At 36.1% G+C, this 21,628-nt stretch overlaps 1 protein-coding gene across 1 annotated transcript; it reads right to left on the bottom strand.

Moving 5' to 3' along the window:
* Positions 1-6,471: 6,471 nt before the first annotated feature.
* LOC132561855 (splicing factor ESS-2 homolog) lies at positions 6,472-15,335 on the bottom strand. Its single transcript, XM_060226564.1, has 8 exons — positions 15,138-15,335; positions 14,077-14,239; positions 13,680-13,778; positions 13,143-13,291; positions 11,438-11,558; positions 10,724-11,082; positions 9,599-9,717; positions 6,472-8,694 (listed from the first exon to the last, which is right to left on the bottom strand). The coding sequence occupies exons 1-8, from the start codon at positions 15,243-15,245 to the stop codon at positions 8,373-8,375; spliced, it is 1,440 nt and encodes a 479-aa protein (XP_060082547.1). The 5' UTR covers positions 15,246-15,335; the 3' UTR covers positions 6,472-8,372.
* Between the last annotated feature and the right edge of the window lie 6,293 nt (positions 15,336-21,628).

Genomic DNA, 21,628 nt, shown 5'->3' with positions numbered 1-21,628 from the left:
GGTTATGGTGTCATCAGGTCACTGACAGACACTCTCTAACCGATGGTGGTTCTATTGGTTATGGTGTCATCAGGTCACTGACAGACACTCTCTAACCGATGGTGGTTCTATTGGTTATGGTGTCATCAGGTCACTGAGAGACACTCTCTAACCGATGGTGGTTCTCTAACCGATGGTGGTTCTATTGGTTATGTTGTCATCAGGTCACTGACAGACACTCTCTAACCGATGGTGGTTCTATTGGTTATGGTGTCATCAGGTCACTGACAGACACTCTCTAACCGATGGTGGTTCTATTGGTTATGGTGTCATCAGGTCACTGACAGACACTCTCTAACCGATGGTGGTTCTATTGGTTATGGTGTCATCAGGTCACTGACAGACGTTCTCTAACCGATGGTGGTTCTATTGGTTATGGTGTCATCAGGTCACTGACAGACGCTCTCTATCCGATGGTGGTTCTATTGGTTATGGTGTCATCAGGTCACTGACAGACGCTCTCTAACCGATGGTGGTTCTATTGGTTATGGTGTCATCAGGTCACTGACAGACACTCTCTAACCGATGGTGGTTCTATTGGTTATGGTGTCATCAGGTCACTGACAGACGTTCTCTAACCGATGGTGGTTCTATTGGTTACGGTGTCATCAGGTCACTGACAGACACTCTCTAACCGATGGTGGTTCTATTGGTTATGGTGTCATCAGGTCACTGACAGACACTCTCTAACCGATGGTGGTTCTATTGGTTATGGTGTCATCAGGTCACTGACAGACACTCTCTAACCGATGGTGGTTCTATTGGTTATGGTGTCATCAGGTCACTGACAGACGTTCTCTAACCGATGGTGGTTCTATTGGTTATGGTGTCATCAGGTCACTGACAGACACTCTCTAACCGATGGTGGTTCTATTGGTTATGGCGTCATCAGGTCACTGACAGACACTCTCTAACCGATGGTGGTTCTATTGGTTATGGCGTCATCAGGTCACTGACAGACACTCTCTAACCGATGGTGGTTCTATTGGTTATGGTGTCATCAGGTCACTGACAGACGTTCTCTAACCGATGGTGGTTCTATTGGTTATGGTGTCATCAGGTCACTGACAGACACTCTCTAACCGATGGTGGTTCTATTGGTTATGGTGTCATCAGGTCACTGACAGACACTCTCTAACCGATGGTAGGGAAATTAAATATTATGTCAAAACCTCGAAAGAACTTGCAAAAAGTGTGTCCACTGTACTTATCCAAAACGATCAGGTCTTCATTTCCCACAATGTAGTGTCTCATTTCACCAACACGTCCACCGACAAATTACATGGTATCATTAAGAACTGCCTAGAGTAAGACCGGTTACGGCAAAATAGCGTTAATCTCCATCATGCGATCCTGAATTTACTAGATGTCATCTACCAATAGTAATGGGCGGCCCCGTGTTTACGATAAACTATGTATTACTGAGAGAGAACGAGGATATAGCAAACGATATGACAAATTGGACATAGTCGAGAAAGTGTCACAAAAGGATCAGACAGTGCATATAAACACCATAGACCCCACAAACAGCATTAAGTGCAGCTACGAGGAAGAAACAGAAGGCCTTTCCTTGACACCCTTCCAGTAAAGAAAGACGAAACTTTGCTCAACAGATGTGAAACGATTGTCACGGAAGAATGATAAAAGAAACAAGGACAAATTCACAGCGCCACGAAAACATGTGGATACCTGTTTTTTATTCATAATATACATACCTGCTACATGTACTATCCCTTTTCTTTCGGCACCAGATGTTCCAATCATGGGAAGTGTCTGTGCTTTAGGTGGTGCATCCTTCTGACTGTCCGTGTTCGCGTTATTCATAAAATCTGAATCCTCTAGGATTAGCTTGAGTGTAAGTATCGCGCTGGTCATGGTCGTGTCCATGGACGTCAGCAGCCAGTTTCGACTCCAGGAGTGAAACCCACGCCTTTAGTTGTTTATTCTCTTCTTTAATTGAGTTTAATTCTATCTGGAGCTTGATGACAATATCCGTTTCTTTTTTCTGACATTGTTTCAGTTCCTCCAGCTGTTGAGAGAGTTCAGTGGTAGCATGCTGTGTCATCTCAGCTGCATCAGGACTGAGATTCCCGTTACAGGCGGTCACAGATAAGGTCAGACCCAGGATAAGCAATGACTTCATCAACATTCTGATCTACAAATGTATACATGTTTAAGCCAATCAAAGAGAATATACTTTGAAGTGATTAAGAAGACCGTAAATTCAGAAAAAAATCCGTGCCAACTTAAACAGTTTGTTAGTATTTCCCCCAAGGCTGCGGAAAGCACAGTGATTAAAGGAGTACAAGTTATTTAGTATGTTACATTACATTGTTTTTCAGTCCGACCATAAAACTCTTCTTCGTCAAAATTGTTTTTATAAACCTTATTATTACGGTACATAAACTAATATGTTGCTATTTCATTTGATATGATGGTACATTTGAAATCAACATCACAAAACTTATAGCATCTTGTTGGAAGACTAAAATATCTAAATTTGAAGCATGCGCGTCATTTTCGTTGGGTAATAAAACTCAACTTATTGATATTGGAGTACTGCCAAGACTGATAGGGCAGATCGCTTGTTGATATTTCAGGACCCGACCATGTGTCTGACACAGATGGAATTTCGGGTGGGAATCACAAGCCTACTTAAGACCACTCATTATAGTCATAAAACATATCCTTCTATTTCTCTATCGAAAGAAAAGGACTTCATAAAGTCTTTTATAGCGTGGTCAAATATAACATGAAGCCAATATATAAATATTCAGTATATCTTTTTTCTTACTTTTGGATATTTTTTCTTTTTTCAAATTTATCATTTTCACATTTCTTTTTTCCACGCAACACTATTACAATAAACACACTTCTGTTAAAACTGTAAAGGTGTTTTTGTTCGTTTCTCTGGCAGTTTTCAACATTAGACTGATACTAAACAAATTTTAAATCCTATTAGTCATAACGCTTACACTCTTAGAAATGTTTATAATAATGAATTATAAATACAAGATGTAAACAAATAGGTGTTCTAACAGGTACAAACAATTCAACATGTCTAAAACATCCACTGATTGCTCAAACTAACATACCTGTGGTAGCAGCATCTCCATGTCGTGCCCAAACTAGAAAAGATTTGTTGACGTGCTTTGTTTTTTAGCCCTAGTAAACAAGCCAACATATTTTTTCTGATAACAGCAAAAGCTATCATTGAGGTCAGTTACTATCTGTAAGCGTTTTCGTGTCTTAATTGCGGTATATAGTCAGAATTTCTCCCTGCGTGTATGACCCGTAAACTGTTCAGCATTATGGCCTTGTATTAAATAAACCCAAGGAACAAGATTTACCAACTTTTGGAGTTAACAACGATGTAAATAATCAATATTTGTATACAAATCACGGAACTCTTCAATTCTATTTCAATTTACTTCATTAATGCGTGTAAGAGCATTCCTTTATCCTGTATCCTATTACATCTCGCAGTTGGATAATTTGGTCTTTACCGCTTTGTCAGAACTTCAGTGTTTTATCACATAGGGATGATGTGCCTATACAAGTTATGAGCCTCATATTTAAGGGTTTCACTTTTGGCGGACATAAAGCATTATTTTTCAACCCTTCAGTATCTATACACTTTTGCCAGCAATGTTTAAAGCCTCAATGCCACTTTTAAAAAAGTGTTTTTCTTGAACGTTCAGAAAGTCTTCATATGCATGTATGACGTCATCATCTGACCAAAAGTTGGTACCGGAAATGGCCATTTTTTAATTATAGAAATAGATGAAAGTCTTTATGGAGCTAAGGCGGATCCTCATTCAAAGCCACAATCGCCATGACAATGTTTTCTCTTTACATGTGAAAAAGTTATGCATATGTGTGTGGAACAACACACGTTACTGCATAGTTATACCAGCAGAATATCAGTTTAATGTTTTCTCTTTGACAAACCTAAAAAGTGGATATGCATAAACTTTCATTGCACGCTGATTGTTTGTCATTTGCAAATAATATAAACAAAGAATTTCTAATTGCAAGATCTTCCGTAAGAAGAAAATGTGAAATCCCTACTGTATTGGCTATCCATCTCTTTGTAACTCGCCAGTCATCAGTCATCACAGACTGTATGTACCATTTCTGGGGTTGCAACAGTGACAGGCCTTCCAGGACGGGTGTCATCCCTAAGGCTTTGTCTACCATGATTAAATTCAACCACCCACCTTTTCACTGCAGCATATGAAGGGGCATCATTCCCTAGTGTTGCTACCATATCAGTATGGATATCCTTTGGTGCTAGGCCTTTCTTATGCAAATATTGAATCACTGATCTTTTAGAGATTTTTTCCATCTTGCAAAAGTCACTTGCCTTGTTTACTTTATATCAACTGGCCAAATGACACTAGTCTTCGGGTACACAGCCTTAAAAAGTCTGGAAAGAGTAGAGCTAAAAAGGGTATCCCTGCTCAACTTCTTCCATACAAGGCTCGCAACGTATCGATCAGTACAGGTATATGAAATATGATCAGACCGAGACACATTTTGTGTCAAAGGCCTGTTAAGGGGTTTCTTTCACGACAACCATGTATAATTCCCGTCACAGAAAAGGCAATTATGACAAGAAAATGTCCTATCCTTCAGAACAGCCATGTATAATTTTCGTTAATTATGTTTAGACAATGTCATATTTACTTGAAACTATTTCATGGCGTCAGAACATCAATATTTCGGTTTGCATTTATTGAAGTGCAAGGAATTAAAGACCTGTGATGAAACAAGAGGCCCAATAGGCCTTCAGCGCTCATCTGGTATATATATATATATACCAAATATCATGCCTCTATGCCTTTAAGTTCATGAGATGAAGTCATTTAGAGGTTTTAACAAATCTGTCCCCTGTGACCTTTGAATATAAGCAAAGGTTATTTTTCCCTATAAACTTTGTCAGGCTTCATCCAAGGAACATACCAGCCAAAAATATTACAACATTTGGTCCATGAGTTAATGAGAAGTTCTTCAAAGAAAAAAGTTGACGGATGTCGGACGCCATGCCACAAACTCACTTGTCCCTTCACAGTAATCTTACTTCAGCGCATTTCATGCTAAAATATCACTGCACTTATTGTCATTTCTGTAAATGGTTCAGAATAGAACATTTATTTCTGATGTACAAATTGGTCATTGCACATATATGCACTACAATTTGATTGCCACATGCATTGACACATGTGATGGGGATACCATTGATGGTAATTGTAGAAACTGTGAAACTAGATATATCCATCATGTTGACACATCATACAGACTAATATCACTAAGGGTAATATACAACGATTGAAAGTGAGGAACAATTATATCATATTCATCCGTTCAGACTACTGGCGTGGTGCAGTCAAGATCCCATGATTTCCGTAAGCAGTTTTACATGTTTACGATCATTTTAATAACAGAAAAGTTTAGAATAAACACATGTACTTGATGTTCATCTGTAATTAGTGAACCGGGAAAATTGTGAAATAATTTGTTGATTTCTTGAATAACCCTCATCTGGGTTAATTCTTAAACATTTGTTAGCAATTAAGATTTTTGTTCAGTCATCACATAGACTTCAACCATTCAGGTCCTGTCCATCAATGACAAATCCAAGGACAGATTCGTACAAAGTAGATTATCAACATAAATAAATATGTCTCTAGATGGTAACTACTCCGATCTCCCAGTATCAATGCCTCCTCCATACTTTCACAGTAGCTGTATAGGTACGTGTATGTATAGCCAGCTATGGGATACTGTTAATACTGCCTTGCTCATAGTGATAGTAACAATTGGTAAAGTACACTGTCATTACAAAAAATATGACAAAATCTGAAGAAAAAAAACTTCTTTCAAATGCTAAGTCAAATTATGTGTGATAAGTTACCATAAAATCAGAAAAAGATAGGCCAGTTTACTCCTTTTGAATGTACCCGAGTATCTGTAATTTGGAGAGAATATTAGTTAGTAAGCCAAATATAAACAAAACTTATTTGATCACAAGCTCATTTTTAAACAGTTTCTGTGGCCATGTTACCAAGAAAACTTGCAAGAATGTATTTACAGTATTCTCTTTTCTAAATCACTCATTCAAACAGCTGACTTAGCATTAACCAATTACATTTCATGTTGATACCTCTTATAGTTTTATTGTAATGCCTGGACAAATTTAAGTATGAAAAATTAACAAAGCAACAACTCCTAAATTATGTAAAAGTGAGTGATGGTTCTTTTCTGGACTTTTCCTTGTTGAGATTTATCTGCCTATGAAGTTTCATGTTAATATCTCTTTTAAAGTGCAATGCTCAGGACAAAATTATGATGAATGGATGGATGGACAAAACAGCAATTATATACTCTTCCTTTGTGGAGCATAAAAAAACAACACCAGGTAATTGAAGATTCCAGGCCAGCTAGAAAATTTATTGAAAACAATTAAATCATTAATGAATATATCAGCTTTCAAAGGACTTTGTTCTCCTTCCAAATCATTTATCATTCCTTCCACCTTTGGGTTTTCCAGAAACATATTTTGTACTGAAAAGGGACAGAATGAAGAGTGAAACAAATCAATTTCAAGAGGCAGTACATAATTGTTATAATTAACATATATAATAATTAAATATGTGTTTCAAGTATTTGTCAAAACAAACAAGTCAAACTCTCACACAAAATTTTCATGGAATTATCATTTCAACTTGAAAACTTTAGTGAAACTTCCTACACACACATACACTTGCCCAAACATGAATCAATCGTTCATCCTTGTAAACTAAAACAAAATATGTTTTGATGAATGCACACATACTGGTATATATGGTGCTTATTTTAAAGTATATTAACAATATATACTATAAATATACTTAATGTTGATTGAAAATTGATAATGGAATAATATTTTTTAACTTTTGAGAAATGATAACATGACCAAATAATCAGCCCTATACGAGGACTTATTGATAAGTTGTGGGCCTTGAACTGAAGAAGTTAAGCAGGGATGTCCTTTTTCAGCTCTACTTTTCCCTGACTATTTTAGACTGTGTTCCCTGAGGAATGATGTCAGTTGATGTTGAAAAGGTAGCACTCTATAGGATACAAGATAAGTGACTTTTGCGAAATGGACCAAATCACTGAAAGAGCAGTGATTCAATATTTGTACAAGAAAGGTCTAGCACCAAAGGATATCCATACTGACATGGTAACAACACTAAGAAATGATGCTCCTTCATACGCTACAGTAAAAAGGTAGGTGGCAGAATTTAAGCGTGGCAGGTAGAACCTTGGGGATGATGACATTGCTGGCAAATGTGTATTTGACATGATGATGATAGCCCAGCTTGTACAGACTTCAGTACAGTAGAAAACATATGACTTATGATGATGATAGCCTGGTCAGAACAGATTCAATGCAGGAGATTATGGTGAAAAAGAATGCAACATGTCCGCCAAAAGTCAAACCCTTAAACACGAAGCTCACAACTTATCAATCAGTTCTCACAGAAGCTGTATATCTTTGGAAATTTCCAGTTTCTATATTTAACCATTCATAATAATATAACTATCAAGTAATGAAGATTTCTGTGTGAAACAAATCTACCCTTTACCTAGTAGGGCCTATGAGCTTGGACAAGTCCATCTGTTTGATAGTGACTATTTATTAACAAATCTACCCTTGACCTAGTAGGACCTATGAGCTTGGACAAGTCCATCTGTTTTATAGCGACTCTTTATTAACAAACAATGCTGTCTGATGTATTATACATGTCAAATCACAGAAGCTCTAACACTTCCTTACATGTATGTTTACCAGGTGAGACTAAAACGGTTCTGCTCCATTGAACTTTACGTGACAAAGGTGTGGACATATCTTATGACATTTACCTTTTTTTCTCAAAATTCCTGTTAAAACCAAATACAACTGTTTGTAATGTACGAACAGTCACAGTTCTCCAGTGTCCCTGATATGTTTTTATCTCTACACAGAATCATGTCGCTGATAATATCCATTCGTATCGATGTGAAAATTAGTTGTATTAGTGAAATCATCTCCTGTGTAATGGAATGTCTAGTTGACTTCCACCGCTGTTCTTCCACATTGAATTAATCCTAATGGAGTTCAACAAATATTGTTCAGAAAAAATTTGTTTGCAAGAGAAATGTGATTCAAAACAAAAATCTTGCAACACAAATCAAAAAGTTTCTGGACATTTGGACTTTTTGGGTGCATTTCTGCCAAATCTCACCGTAGAAATCACTCACACTCCACAGGGTAAAGTTGACACAAGTGATTACAAATACATTCATCAGAAGAAATCTGAAGCTTTTTTCCTTTTTGGTAACTGCAGCAGATTGTCAGTGAGAGAAACAATATCTGAACCTTGTCTTTTACTTCCTGGAGTCCTCTCCTCTGTGGGGGTATTACTGCCATGTTTTGGGGTGAGTTTAGGAGTAAGTGTGGGAGTCTTGCCTCCTGTGTGTCTATGAGTGGGAGATGGGGTGTAACTAGCTCGTAAAGCTTTGTCCGTTTGAGTCCGCACACCAAGCCGAGCTGTTGCCAGTCTCTGGGCTGCTGGTGACATGGATTGGAGTCTTTCTGTTGTAGATCTTCCAAATTTTGGAGAGGGTCTGTAATATCAAATAAAATCAATATAATTACAGAGATTGTTTACAGATGTTCACTTGAAATATATTTACAGTGGTACAAATGAATATAGTGAAGTCAGGAGTTTATCTTCTCAAGATTGAATAAATAATGGTCCTGGATATGGCAAAATCAGTAATGTCAGCTTTCCTTCCTTTTCATCAAATATTGACATAATAACATTGTAAAACTTTCTGCCAAACTACTGTGAAATGTATCGTTTCTTAAAGGGACATTCAGCACAATTCAGGTTCTTATATAATATTTCTATCAATAAAATCAGAAAAGGATCTACTTCATAAGATTGTATGCCTCAGTTCACCTTATAAACAAATATATAATATTGAATTTGTGGAAATTCTATATAAGTCTAGCTAGATTGATTTACAAATATCACCTTGATCATGATCGAGTCAGAACACATTTACTTTTCATCAGTCTTACATTGTTTTTAAGTGAAATAATTGTTTGATTTTAAAATCAACAAGAAATCAGCCCACCAAATATAACCATGACAACCTAGCTTGTACAGACTTCAATAATGTAGAGAACATATGACTTTTCATGATAGCCTAGCTTGTGCAGATTCAGTGCAGTAGAAAACAATACTTATGATAATGACAGCCAAGCTTATACAGACTTTACAAACGTAGAGAATACATGACTTACGATGATGACAGCTTGTACAGACTTTAGAACAGTAGAGAACACATGACTTACGATGATGACAGCCTGGCTTGTACAGACTTTAGAACAGTAGAGAACACATGACTTACGATGATGACAGCCTGGCTTGTACAGACTTTAGAACAGTAGAGAACACATGACTTACGATGATGACAGCCTGGCTTGTACAGACTTTAGAACAGTAGAGAACACATGACTTACGATGATGACAGCCTGGCTTGTACTGACTTCAGCGCTTTCTCCTTCTTGTCTCTGTGAGCCTTACTTGCCTTCTCTGCTAAGTCCATAGCAAGTTGGTCTCTTTTTGGCAGTTCTGGAATCTGTTAACAAAATCGAAATCTTTACAAGTCTGAAGACTTCTGAAGTTACATGTAAAAAAATTATTTTCACATAATTTAAATGGAACACCTTATTTCAGAATTGAAGATGACGTCTACACATTTGGTTACAAAATAATAAGAAAAATCATCACAAGATGTTTACCTTCATCAATAAAAATATGGTATCTGGGAAAACAAGTACAACACAGGATTGGAAAGTTCACTAACTATATCCACTGCAAATGTTTAACTATGAAAAACAGGAAAGGTGTTAGACGTGTACTAAATATACTTCAAAAACTTATTCCATAGACTTCAAATGGAGTTTTGAGGTAATTTGTCCTTACACCAATTATTCCATAGACTTCAAATGGAGTTTTGAGGTAATTTGTCCTTACACCAATTATTCCATAGACTTCAAATGGAGTTTTGAGGTAATTTGTCCTTACACCAATTATTCCATAGACTTCAAATGAAGTTTTGAGGTAATTTGTCCTTACACCAATGTTAGATTTCTAATCATTGCATATAACAAACAGGAGGGATACAGAATGTATTGCTATGGTTTAAGACTTCAAAGCTTTTCAAAAATTGACTACTGCAACTTTGAAGTATCAATGGCTCAGATTCTGGGGAACAACATTAGCTCACCCTAACTTGTCATCTGAGCTAAAAACTAAAATCCTACAATTTTGTGTGTTATTTGTAGTGACCATATCAACAAATTCATATGTTGGTTACTTTTTACTCATAGAAACACTTTCAAAATATGATTTCACAGCAATTTGTATGATTTCAGTCAAACAAGCAATAAGCTATCCATTTTCCATTTATTAAGACGGATGTGATCACAATGTTGAATTTTGAGTATTTATGCAATTTCATTTGATCATCAAAAAATGGACAAAAATCACATCCCTTGAGAATAGCAATTTTCACACTAAATGCTAGTAAATAAAGCACTCTCCATCAGACATTTTGATTTTCACATGATTTCTAACCTTACCTTAAATGTAGGACCACCAGCAGCAGTGAGGGGTGTGTCACTACCTTCTAGTCGGTATGGAGTGCTTTCTATCTCTCCCCACGTCATCAATGGTGAGTCCTCCACCCCTGGGGCTGGAGAAGGTGTTCCCATAAAACCATACCCATTGACTTTTGGTGATTCTAAGGGCATGACCTCTTTTCCATCGTGTCCTATCTTGCCGTAACATGCTAGAGCCTTTAATGATGCTGCCTGTTTTATCTGTTCAGCACTTCTAGTCTGATTCCAAGGACTAATCTTGAATCTAGTGTTTTCATGAATTATCTCCCTTGATTTGCCTTTTCTCAACTCCATCAGTTCAGTTTCACTTAACTCTACACCTGTCAACATCAAACAGAAGCTTACTTTTACTCATAAAAAAGACAGAATATAGCATAGATATCTAATACTTAATTTTATGTATCAATATCATTAATAATAAGGGGAGAGTTTGATTTTTCATGCATACACTGGAGATAAGATAATGAGTTTTGGTTTAAACACAAGACACAGTCATGATAATAAGCTTGCTTTCATGCATACACTGGAGATCAGATCATGAATTTTGATTTAAACATATGACACAGTCATGATAATATGCTTGCTTTTGGGTATAAACAAGAGATGCAGTGGAATTTCTGGCCATGTATTTATGAAAGTTTAATTTCTGGCCATGAATTTCACAATGATACATACCATCAGGAACATACATAAGAGAGTTTCTAGCCTTGTATTTCCACGAGTCTGCTCCAGCTTGAGGAGGTCCTTCTATAGCCTGTTGCTCTATGCTGGGTAATGCCAAACGTTCTTCCTCCTCCTGCAGACAAGATAAAGTAATTTAAAAACCTTTAAAAGTTGTATGTTTGTACCATTTCTCATTGTTTGGTTTTATACAACACTGGATGTGCACTGCTGTCAACAATGAAACTCATTAAACAGTTGTTGCGTGTTTATGTCTTTTCTGACATCACATCCTTAATCAGCTTCAATTCAGGAACTCATCCCATGGGCTGATATCTGATCAAAAGTTGATGAAGGATGCATATTTCTTTATTACAAAACAAAACAATAAAGATAATGTAACAATTCAAGCATAATTGTAAAAAATAGGAAAAAGAGCTGTCAAATAAAGGTTGTGTCATAAACTGAAGCATCTATGTGTAAAGTTATATAAATCTGGACTCATGTGTCTGTATATTACTGGACAGTGAATTCAGTTAAAGCTTTACTAAATATGGATTTCCATCTAAAAACATTATTGTAGATGCCAAGACCTTACCATGATCTCAACCATTCAATAATTATTATCATATTCATATATACCAGATATTGGTAATAAAAATGATTTCATATTGTTTACATATTTCTAACATATCAATCAGGGATAGAATCTAGCCATCACACATTATCCATGTGGTGAATTAACAGAATTTGTTAAATATAAAATGGGCTTTTCTTGTACCAACTAACTATCCTCTGACTTCCAGAAGGCGATAAAAATTAAAATGCCAATGAATAGAAAGAGAAACATATTTCACCTACTGCAAAATAAGGCATAGTCAAGTTTAGAAAATGTTAAATTTTTTTGAGGAAGTTTATAGAAAGGAATTTTCTCTAATTTTATATGTAAAATTGATATCTTTATACTAGCTGTGCGTCTCTCAGTTAGGTCAATTATTCATTAGTCCCTGCTAAAATCTACTAGTGATGACCAATGGATTTGGGTTAGTTCAGAAATTAAAGAAAGGGGTATAACTCTATATAAAAGCATGATTACGGAGTAGATCATCTCCCAATTTTGCTGCAGGGGTGTTTGCGTTGGTTAGAGTATTGGTAGGAAACATCAGGTGACAGTCTGAGGTGCCTGTTCATGCATTCTGCCTGTGACAATTTGTGTTCTCAAGAAGCTGAGGAATGGATAGGTCTGTGATGTTGTAACCTTGGGAGGAATTTTTACCCTACTTGCTCTGGACAACACGTGCTTGGCCTTCTGTATGTTATTCAGTGAGGTAGCCACCAACTACTTAAAGGAGACTTCTTGAATAACCATCAAGCACAGAACATAAGCGTATGAATCAGAAGGCCAGAAGTTACCATTATTTAAAACCTCAGGTTAGGCAGTCAAGAACCTCTTCATTGTTTAAAGATTTCTCTGGCCTAATTTACAGAAAGATCCTATAATTCTTTCACTCCTCCATCAAATGGAAAAGGCTCTAAAATACATCTGTGTTGGATAAACATTTCTGAGTGCATTATGTACTATTTTTACAATAACTTTACCAGTACCCTGGTATACATACATAAGATATACAAATGTTAAATACATGTACATATACATACATATACTATACAAACATGTGTTTGACACCGACAAACCAACTGAAATCTACCAGGTACATACTGTTGTTCTGTCCTTTTCATTTTCATAAAGCCAGGCATGTTTCTCTTTGTGTTGTTTTTGTGTCTCCTCCAGAATCTCTGCGAATGATGCATTATCTTCACTGGTGTTTTTAGACAAGTACCTATCCAGCGATGCAAGGTCTTTTTCCTCTGTAAGTTAAACAAAAACATTTGAAAATTATAGAAAGAGGCTCAATTAATGCCTTATTGAGGACTGATATGATTTAACTTTACAGCTGAAAGACGACCAACTTTTGATACTGCAGAACAGCTTACATATGAATGACTTAGGTTTAGTAATTTGTTCACGGCTTCAAATTATCTTGTTAATCATCACACAAAGTAATCATAAAATTCTGATCTTTATTCAAGGTTTTCATAATACATCAAAGTCTAATGATCTGTAGATACAATGTCTTTAAAATGTTCTGAACACTTGTCTTCTTGGCCACCACTTTCTTACCATCATCAAAGTATTAAGCTTAACAACCTTGTTCCATCTGATGATAATGATATCAATATTTATGACGTTCCTTACTTGTTGTTTTTGACTCTGACTCCATCTCTCCACCACTACGTTTCGGAGATTTCTGTCTACTCTCTGGTTCTGGAGTCTCAAATGTTGCTGGTGTAGCATCTATAACATATCATAACATATACAGTTACAAACCTGGTTGATAAGGGATAATAATGAACACATATCAGATGTATATTAATGGTTATTAGGTATCACATTCCAACTTGATATGTATCAGTAAAACCTGTGTAAATGATTTATCTATTACACTAAATGTACAATGTATGTCATTGTTTCCAAAATTTTCACATTCAAGATTGAGCCATAAAGATTAAAAGTATCAAATTTAGCTTTAGAAAAGAAACGCTTTTTGGTGTCTTTAAAAACATATTATATCTATATATGAGATAGTACATACATCCTGTGGTGGAGCCTGTATGGGGTCGATTAGTGTTCTTCCTCATCTGTATCTCACGAAGCTTTACCAAGTCATTGTTCTCCAATGCTGTGAAGTATTCTGTGTGTGACTGGAGTTTGGGCAAATCCGGAAAAAAGTCTCTTTCAATGATATTCTCAAGATTCTGAAATATATATGAGCAATAAAAATATTTCATATGCTTGAATGCCTAGACACAAAGATTGACAGAATTGTGACTTTAGCAATCAAAACAGGGGCACTTAGGGACCTCCAATTCTGATATCTAATGTATAATATGACAAATGTTCTGATAAGGTAGACCAAAATAACAATATACAATATACATCAATAACGTGTAACTTTTTTCATTAATGCCTCAAGTTTCCTAGTAACTAATCACAATAAAGAGAAGTACTCTCTTGTCAAGCGCTATATTGCAGATAGAATCTCACATGAACTACATATATATTGTACTTCTCCTCAAGGAAATTAGTCACCCGCTAGTTTCCAAAGGTTGGAGGCAAGTCAATTCCGTACCAGGTTGTTTCGGTTTTTCCGAAGTAAGTCGTTTCAGTACGTTTTGATTTGTGTATTTAATTATGTTTTTCATGTGTTTTGTCATTATTAAATATTGCCCAATCCGTTACTGAAAAACTGTTTACTCAAAATGACAGACTTGCTGTGTAAACCAATTTTGCAAGTACCGAAACGACTATTGTAAGTACCGAAACAACTTGTTACCGAAATGACTAGAATTTTCCAAAGGTTACACTAATGTCTGTGGGACAATGCAAGTATTATTCCCTACATGGAAGCCATTGTAACAGAGGTCATTATTTTATATGACTGCATCTGTTAAGATTCGAACTTGGGAAATATGACTGACTCTGTTTAGTCTTGCTCTCAACAGATTCAGCTCGAGCGGTGTATTGCGGCTACAGTGTTTTCCCCTGTCGTCGTCGTTCAGGTTGATAGAATCCTCGTGCAGATACAAGAAAGTAAGTATAATACACCCAGATACCTGGATCAACAGCGTCTTTTTATCTACATTAGTTACTAACCTTTGTATAGGTTTCTTCGTCCAACACTTTTACATTTTTCTTCTGATTTTCTTGTCGATGTGGATCCGTGTTAGCAACAGTTAATTCCGTCGCCTTTTGGAGAGCCATAATGTTACTGATTTAGCTTTAAATTTATATTTAGTCTTCTCCAAACAGCCGCATACACTGATGTCTATAAGGTATACATGTAAACATTTCACTACATCGCACAACGTTTAACGCAGATCTGTGTCATTTTCTAAAGTACCAATTAGTGACCGTTCAAAGCGTTTGTGAGATGCAGGGGAAAATATACTTTTTAAACGGATACTGGGTAAAATTTCCGGAAATTCGGTTTGGCGTTTTAAAAGTCGAATTCGAATATTCTCAAACTGTGTAAAACCCAGTAGTCTTTTATTTAAGGACCAACGTTGATCCTACACTTTATGAAATTTGACAAGTTAGATTTGTTTTGACTTTCTCCTATGATTTATAAGATAATTTCAAGTGCTTCCTTCTCACGCAAGACAAGATAAGGTATGCACAAGCCCCCATGCGTCCACACCGTTTATATACAAATCGTTAGTGTTTGAAAAGGCAATATCTGAACAACTTAATTGAAGACTGAAATCCCTACTACTTTGGCCTTCAGGCAGAGTTACAGATTTAACTACCAATATTCACCGATAGCCTGATGGCGACAACGAATGCGATGGCCAAAGCCACATTGAAGGACTTGTCCAGGTTCGTTTGAAAATTAGTGATCGAGGTTTGCGATGTGCCTATAACTGTCGAGCTTGTCAACAGATAAAAATGTAGCATTTAAGTACAATTTTATAGGAAGCAAGAACAGAGTACATTCGATGCAATGGTAAAAAGGGACTGCCACAGGAATAATTACAAGTCGTTAAGGATGTATGAAACTCGTAGTTGGCCAGAAGTTAGGCATAATTCAATACAAAGTAAATTCAAACGGGATTTTCAAGTCAAATTTCCCGTTACTTTATATGGTAATTATCTGGAAGTTTTCTGTAGAATCCGAGAAAATCGTGCATGAATTATCACCACAGACTTGCAATACGTGAATACTGACTTGGTAAATCACTTTGGTTCATAATAAACTTTACAGCAATTGCGAAACAAGTTTTTCCAACTTATATTAATCACTCTTGTTGGACTGGATGGAAGCGGAAACCTGAATACCCGGTGAAAACCCCGTGACGTGATCGAGCAGGTGACCCAATCATTTTTCACGTCCATTCCGGGAATCGAACCCCGGACGGCTAGGTGAAGTGGGTTACTACGGCGCCACCCGACCGAATCTTAGGACCCAAACAAAATTATTTCATTTGTTTCTTTTACAACGACCCCTTCTTTTTGTATTATGAAACTATTCCGAAACATTTTTCTTCTATCAAAACATAATGAATTTTAAAATTAAACTTCAGAACATTGTCAAATTAGTAAATGCTTTCAGCAATATTTCAAAACCTTTATTTTTAGTCACTATGGAGATTTGTCACTGTCATATCAAATTGAAAATTAGTATTTTTAGATAATGATTCATGCATTTTGAGGAGAAAAGACATTTGCTGGAAAAAAAGCGAGAATACTTATTCACAAAAAAAAGTAAACGTGATTTTTTTTATAAAACTGACATATTCTGACGCCTGTGGCGGCAACAGGGACATTTTCCTTTACTTTTAAATTAATTCCTTCACCTGACTTTCAAAAAAAAAAATCACCTGAATAAAAGTTCATTTCGAGATTTTGAGCATACATCCTTACTGACTAGTTCGTTTTGGTTGAGGTTTTATTGTTTGTATTTCCAGTCTCTTTTGCACCTGTCGTGGAGCTGATTAATCTTTTCTCTGTGATGGGTGAAGTCATTTGGACTGAGATCCAGTTTCCAGATAAGAAATATCTCCTGTGTACCGTTTACAGACCTCCAAATAGTAAACACTCCTGGAATTAGCTTCGTTTATCTCATATGTTGTTAAAGTTGGTGACATCAATGTAGATCTCTTACATGCAGAAAGTACACACTTAATTTATGATATCATCAACTCCTTTCATTAGACCGACATGATTGACAAAACGACACGTATAGAGGCACGTGCTCTACCCTGCTTGACTCTACTCTCTGATACACGCACTTTGAGTTTTGCTGACGTAATCGACATATATAATGACATATCTGATCACTAGGAGAAGACAATTGAACTGATTGTTGTTATTAATATTTCAAAAGCTTATTTAAGTAAATTAGTAAGTTATGGGCACGTAGATTACGAAATCTTTAACACTAAATTAGACGCGAAAGATTTATTTTCAAGGACACACTCCCAAAATGACATGTTTACTTTTTACATAATTTTTTTGCACATGGCTTGTTATGGTTCGATCTATTATCAAATCTTGATTCAAATCTAATTGAAGACGAGAAAAAGATTATTGAAAATATGTAAATATTCTCGTTCTCCTTTTAACGAAAAACGTAATCATGTTAAGAATTAAAAAAAAAAATAAATACACAAAAGAACTTTTTTAAGCAAACATAACAGGAATTTTTAGATCAATATCCAAGGTCGAATCCAAGAAATTTCAGGAAAATTGTCCGTATACTGAGAAAAAAAAATATCGGGAAACTGTAACATAATACCCTCTTTTATATTTGAAGCTGGAAACACTGAAATGACAAACGTTTGTAAAGTAGCGACAAAATGTGACAGAACTTTTCATTTAAATGACATTTTGAAACTCGAAATCTATTGGAAGTGACATAATCAGTCATAACACGTTAAAAATACAACAACTACAGCAGATTTCTCTTTATCATTACTTAGTATTGTTGGAAATGTTTTTGAACGTCTAGTTGTAAAATTGTAAACAATTATCTACGAGCAAACTCTCTTCAATATATAAACATCAATCAAGTTTCTAGCCGGGACACAGAGATTTGGCATGAATTCTCGACTCACAGTCCATATATATGTATTATAAGCAGGAGGTTGGCGCGAATTCCCGACCCAAGGTCCATATATATATAAGTACTATAGACAGGGATTTGTCTCAAATTCCCGACCCACGGCCCACATATATATATATGTACTATAGACAGGGATTTGTCTCAAATTCCCGATCCACGGTCCATATATATACATGTACTATAGACATCGATTTGACTCAAATTCCCGACCCACGGTCTATATATATATGTACTATAGACAGGGATTTGACTCAAATTCCCGACCCACGGTTAATATATATATGTACTATAGACTGGGATTTGACTCAAATTTCCGACCAACGGTCCACATATATATATGTACTATAGACAGGGATTTGTCTCAATTTCCCGACCCACAGTTAATATATATATATATGTACTATAGACAGGGATTTGACTCAATTTCCCGACCCACTGTCTATATATATATATGTACTATAGACTGGGATTTGGCTCAAATTCCCGACCCACGGTCTATATATATATGTACTATAGACAGGAATTTGACTCAAATTCCCGACCCACGGCCCATATATATATGTACTATAGACAGGGATTTGGCTCATATCCCCGACCCACGGTCCATATATATATACATGTACTATAGACAGGGATTTGACTCAAATTCCCGACCCACGGTACATATATATATATGTACTATAGACAGGGATTTGTCTCAAATTCCCGACCCAAGGTCCATATATATATATGTACTATACACAGGGATTTGACTTAAATTCCCGACCCACGGTCTATATATATATATGTACTATAGACAGGAATTTGGCATGAATTCTCGACCCACGGTTAATATATATATGTACTATAGACTGGGATTTGACTCAAATTACCGACCCACGGTCCATATATATATGTACTACAGACAGGGATTTGGCTCAAATTCCCGACCCACAGTTAATATATATATGTACTATAGACAGGGATTTGACTCAAATTCCCGACCCACGGTCCATATATATATGTACTATAGACAGGGATTTGGCTCATATCCCCGACCCACGGTCCATATATATATACATGTACTATAGACAGGGATTTGACTCAAATTCCCGACCCACGGTCCATATATATACATGTACTATAGACATCGATTTGACACAAATTCCCGACCCACGGTCTATATATATATGTACTATAGACAGGGATTTGGCTCAAATTCCCGACCCACAGTTAATATATATATGTACTATAGACTGGGATTTGACTCAAATTCCCGACCCACTGTCCATATATATATGTACTATAGACAGGGATTTGGCTCATATCCCCGACCCACGGTCCATATATATATGTACTATAGACAGGGATTTGGCTCATATCCCCGACCCACGGTCCATATATATATATATGTACTATAGATAGGAATTTGACTCAAATTCCCGACCCACGGTCCATATATGTACTATAGACAGGGATTTGACTCAAATTCCCGACCCACGGTCCATATATATATATATATATATATGTACTATAGACAGGGATTTGGCTTAAATTCCCGACCCACAGTTAATATATATATGTACTATAGACAGGGATTTGACTCAAATTCCCGACCCACGGTCCATATATGTATATGTACTATAGACAGGAATTTGGCATGAATTCTCGACCCACAGTTAATATATATATGTACTATAGACAGGGATTTGACTCAAATTTCCCGACCCACGATTAATATATATATGTACTATAGACTGGGATTTGACTCAAATTCCTGACCCACGGTCTATACATATATGTACTATATATAGACTGGGATTTGACTCAAATTCCCGACCCACGGTCTATATATATATGTACTATAGACAGGAATTTGTCTCAAATTTCCGACCCACGGCCCATATATATATATGTACTATAGACAGGAATTTGACTCAAATTCCCGACCCACGGTCCATATATGTATATGTACTATAGACAGGAATTTGGCAGGAATTCTCCACCCACAGTTAATATATATATGTACTATAGACAGGGATTTGACTCAAATTCCCGACCCACGGTTAATATATATATGTACTATAGACTAGGATTTGACTCAAATTCCCGATCCACGGTCCATATACATATGTACTATAGACAGGGATTTGGCTCAAATTCCCGACCCACAGTTAATATATATATGTACTATAGACAGGGATTTGTCTCAAATTCCCGACCCAAGGTCCATATATATATGTACTATACACAGGGATTTGACTCAAATTCCCGACCCACGGTCCATATATGTATATGTAGTATAGACAGTAATTTGGCATGAATTCTCGACCCACAGTTAATATATATATGTACTATAGACAGGGATTTGACTCAAATTCCCGACCCATAGTCCATATATAGATGTACTATAGACAGGGATTTGGCTCATATCCCCGACCCACGGTCCATATATATATCTATATATATATGTACTATAGACAGGGATCTGGCTTAAATTCCCGACCCACGGTCCATATATTATATGTACTATAGACAGGAATTTGGCATGAATTCTCGACCCACAGTTAATATATATATGTACTATAGACAGGGATTTGACTCAAATTCCCAACCCACGGTTAATATATATATGTAGTATAGACTGGGATTTGACTCAAATTCCCGATCCACCGTCCATATATATATATATATATATGTACTATAGACAGTGATTTGACTCAAATTCCCGACCCACGGTCCATATATATATGTACTATAGACAGGGATTTGGCTCATATCCCCGACCCACGGTCCATATATATATATATATATATATATATATATATATATATATATATACTATAGACAGGGATTTGGCTTAAATTCCCGACCCACAGTTAATATATATATGTACTATAGACAGGAATTTGTCTCAAATTCCCGACCCAAGGTCCATATATATATGTACTATACACAGGGATTTGACTCAAATTCCCGACCCACGGTCCATATATGTATATGAACTATAGACAGGAATTTGGCATGAATTCTCGACTCACAGAATAATGTTGTTAGGTATGGTAACGCAGATGAATAATAAAAAAAAAAAAACAAACTCATCTATTTAAAAAAAAAAAAATTTTCTTCCAATGTTATACGTATCAAAGTGACAGTTGTGTATTACCGATATTAACATTTCACTACAACTTGAATCTTACTTATACAGTTAAACTGCATAAAAACTGAAACAGATGAACAACAGTTTTTTCCTTTGTATTTCAAGGAAAATTCAAAATATTTACAATTTGTCTATGTCCTTTACGTCCTAGTACAAAAAATAATCTTATAGATATTGGCATGAAAGTATTAACTTCAGCATTTAACATGCACATAGCTACAATGTTAATACGTAGCCTTAGACTTCATTACATATCTTCATAATGATCCCGCATACATGCATTTGAATTTTCGAGAAAGTCACCTCTTCGTTGTCGGACCAATTTCATATAAATGACAACTCAAGTGTCTGTTTGAATACTTGGCAATAGTCGTATACTGGTGT

The sequence above is a fragment of the Ylistrum balloti genome, unplaced genomic scaffold, assembly GCF_031769215.1.
Source record: "Ylistrum balloti isolate Yb309-2 unplaced genomic scaffold, AGI_CSIRO_Ybal_v1 Utg371292, whole genome shotgun sequence".
In the NCBI taxonomy this organism is placed as follows: Eukaryota; Metazoa; Mollusca; class Bivalvia; order Pectinida; family Pectinidae; genus Ylistrum; species Ylistrum balloti.
The sequence above is the reverse complement of the archived record's forward strand: the minus strand, read 5'-3'. Positions and strand labels throughout refer to the sequence as shown.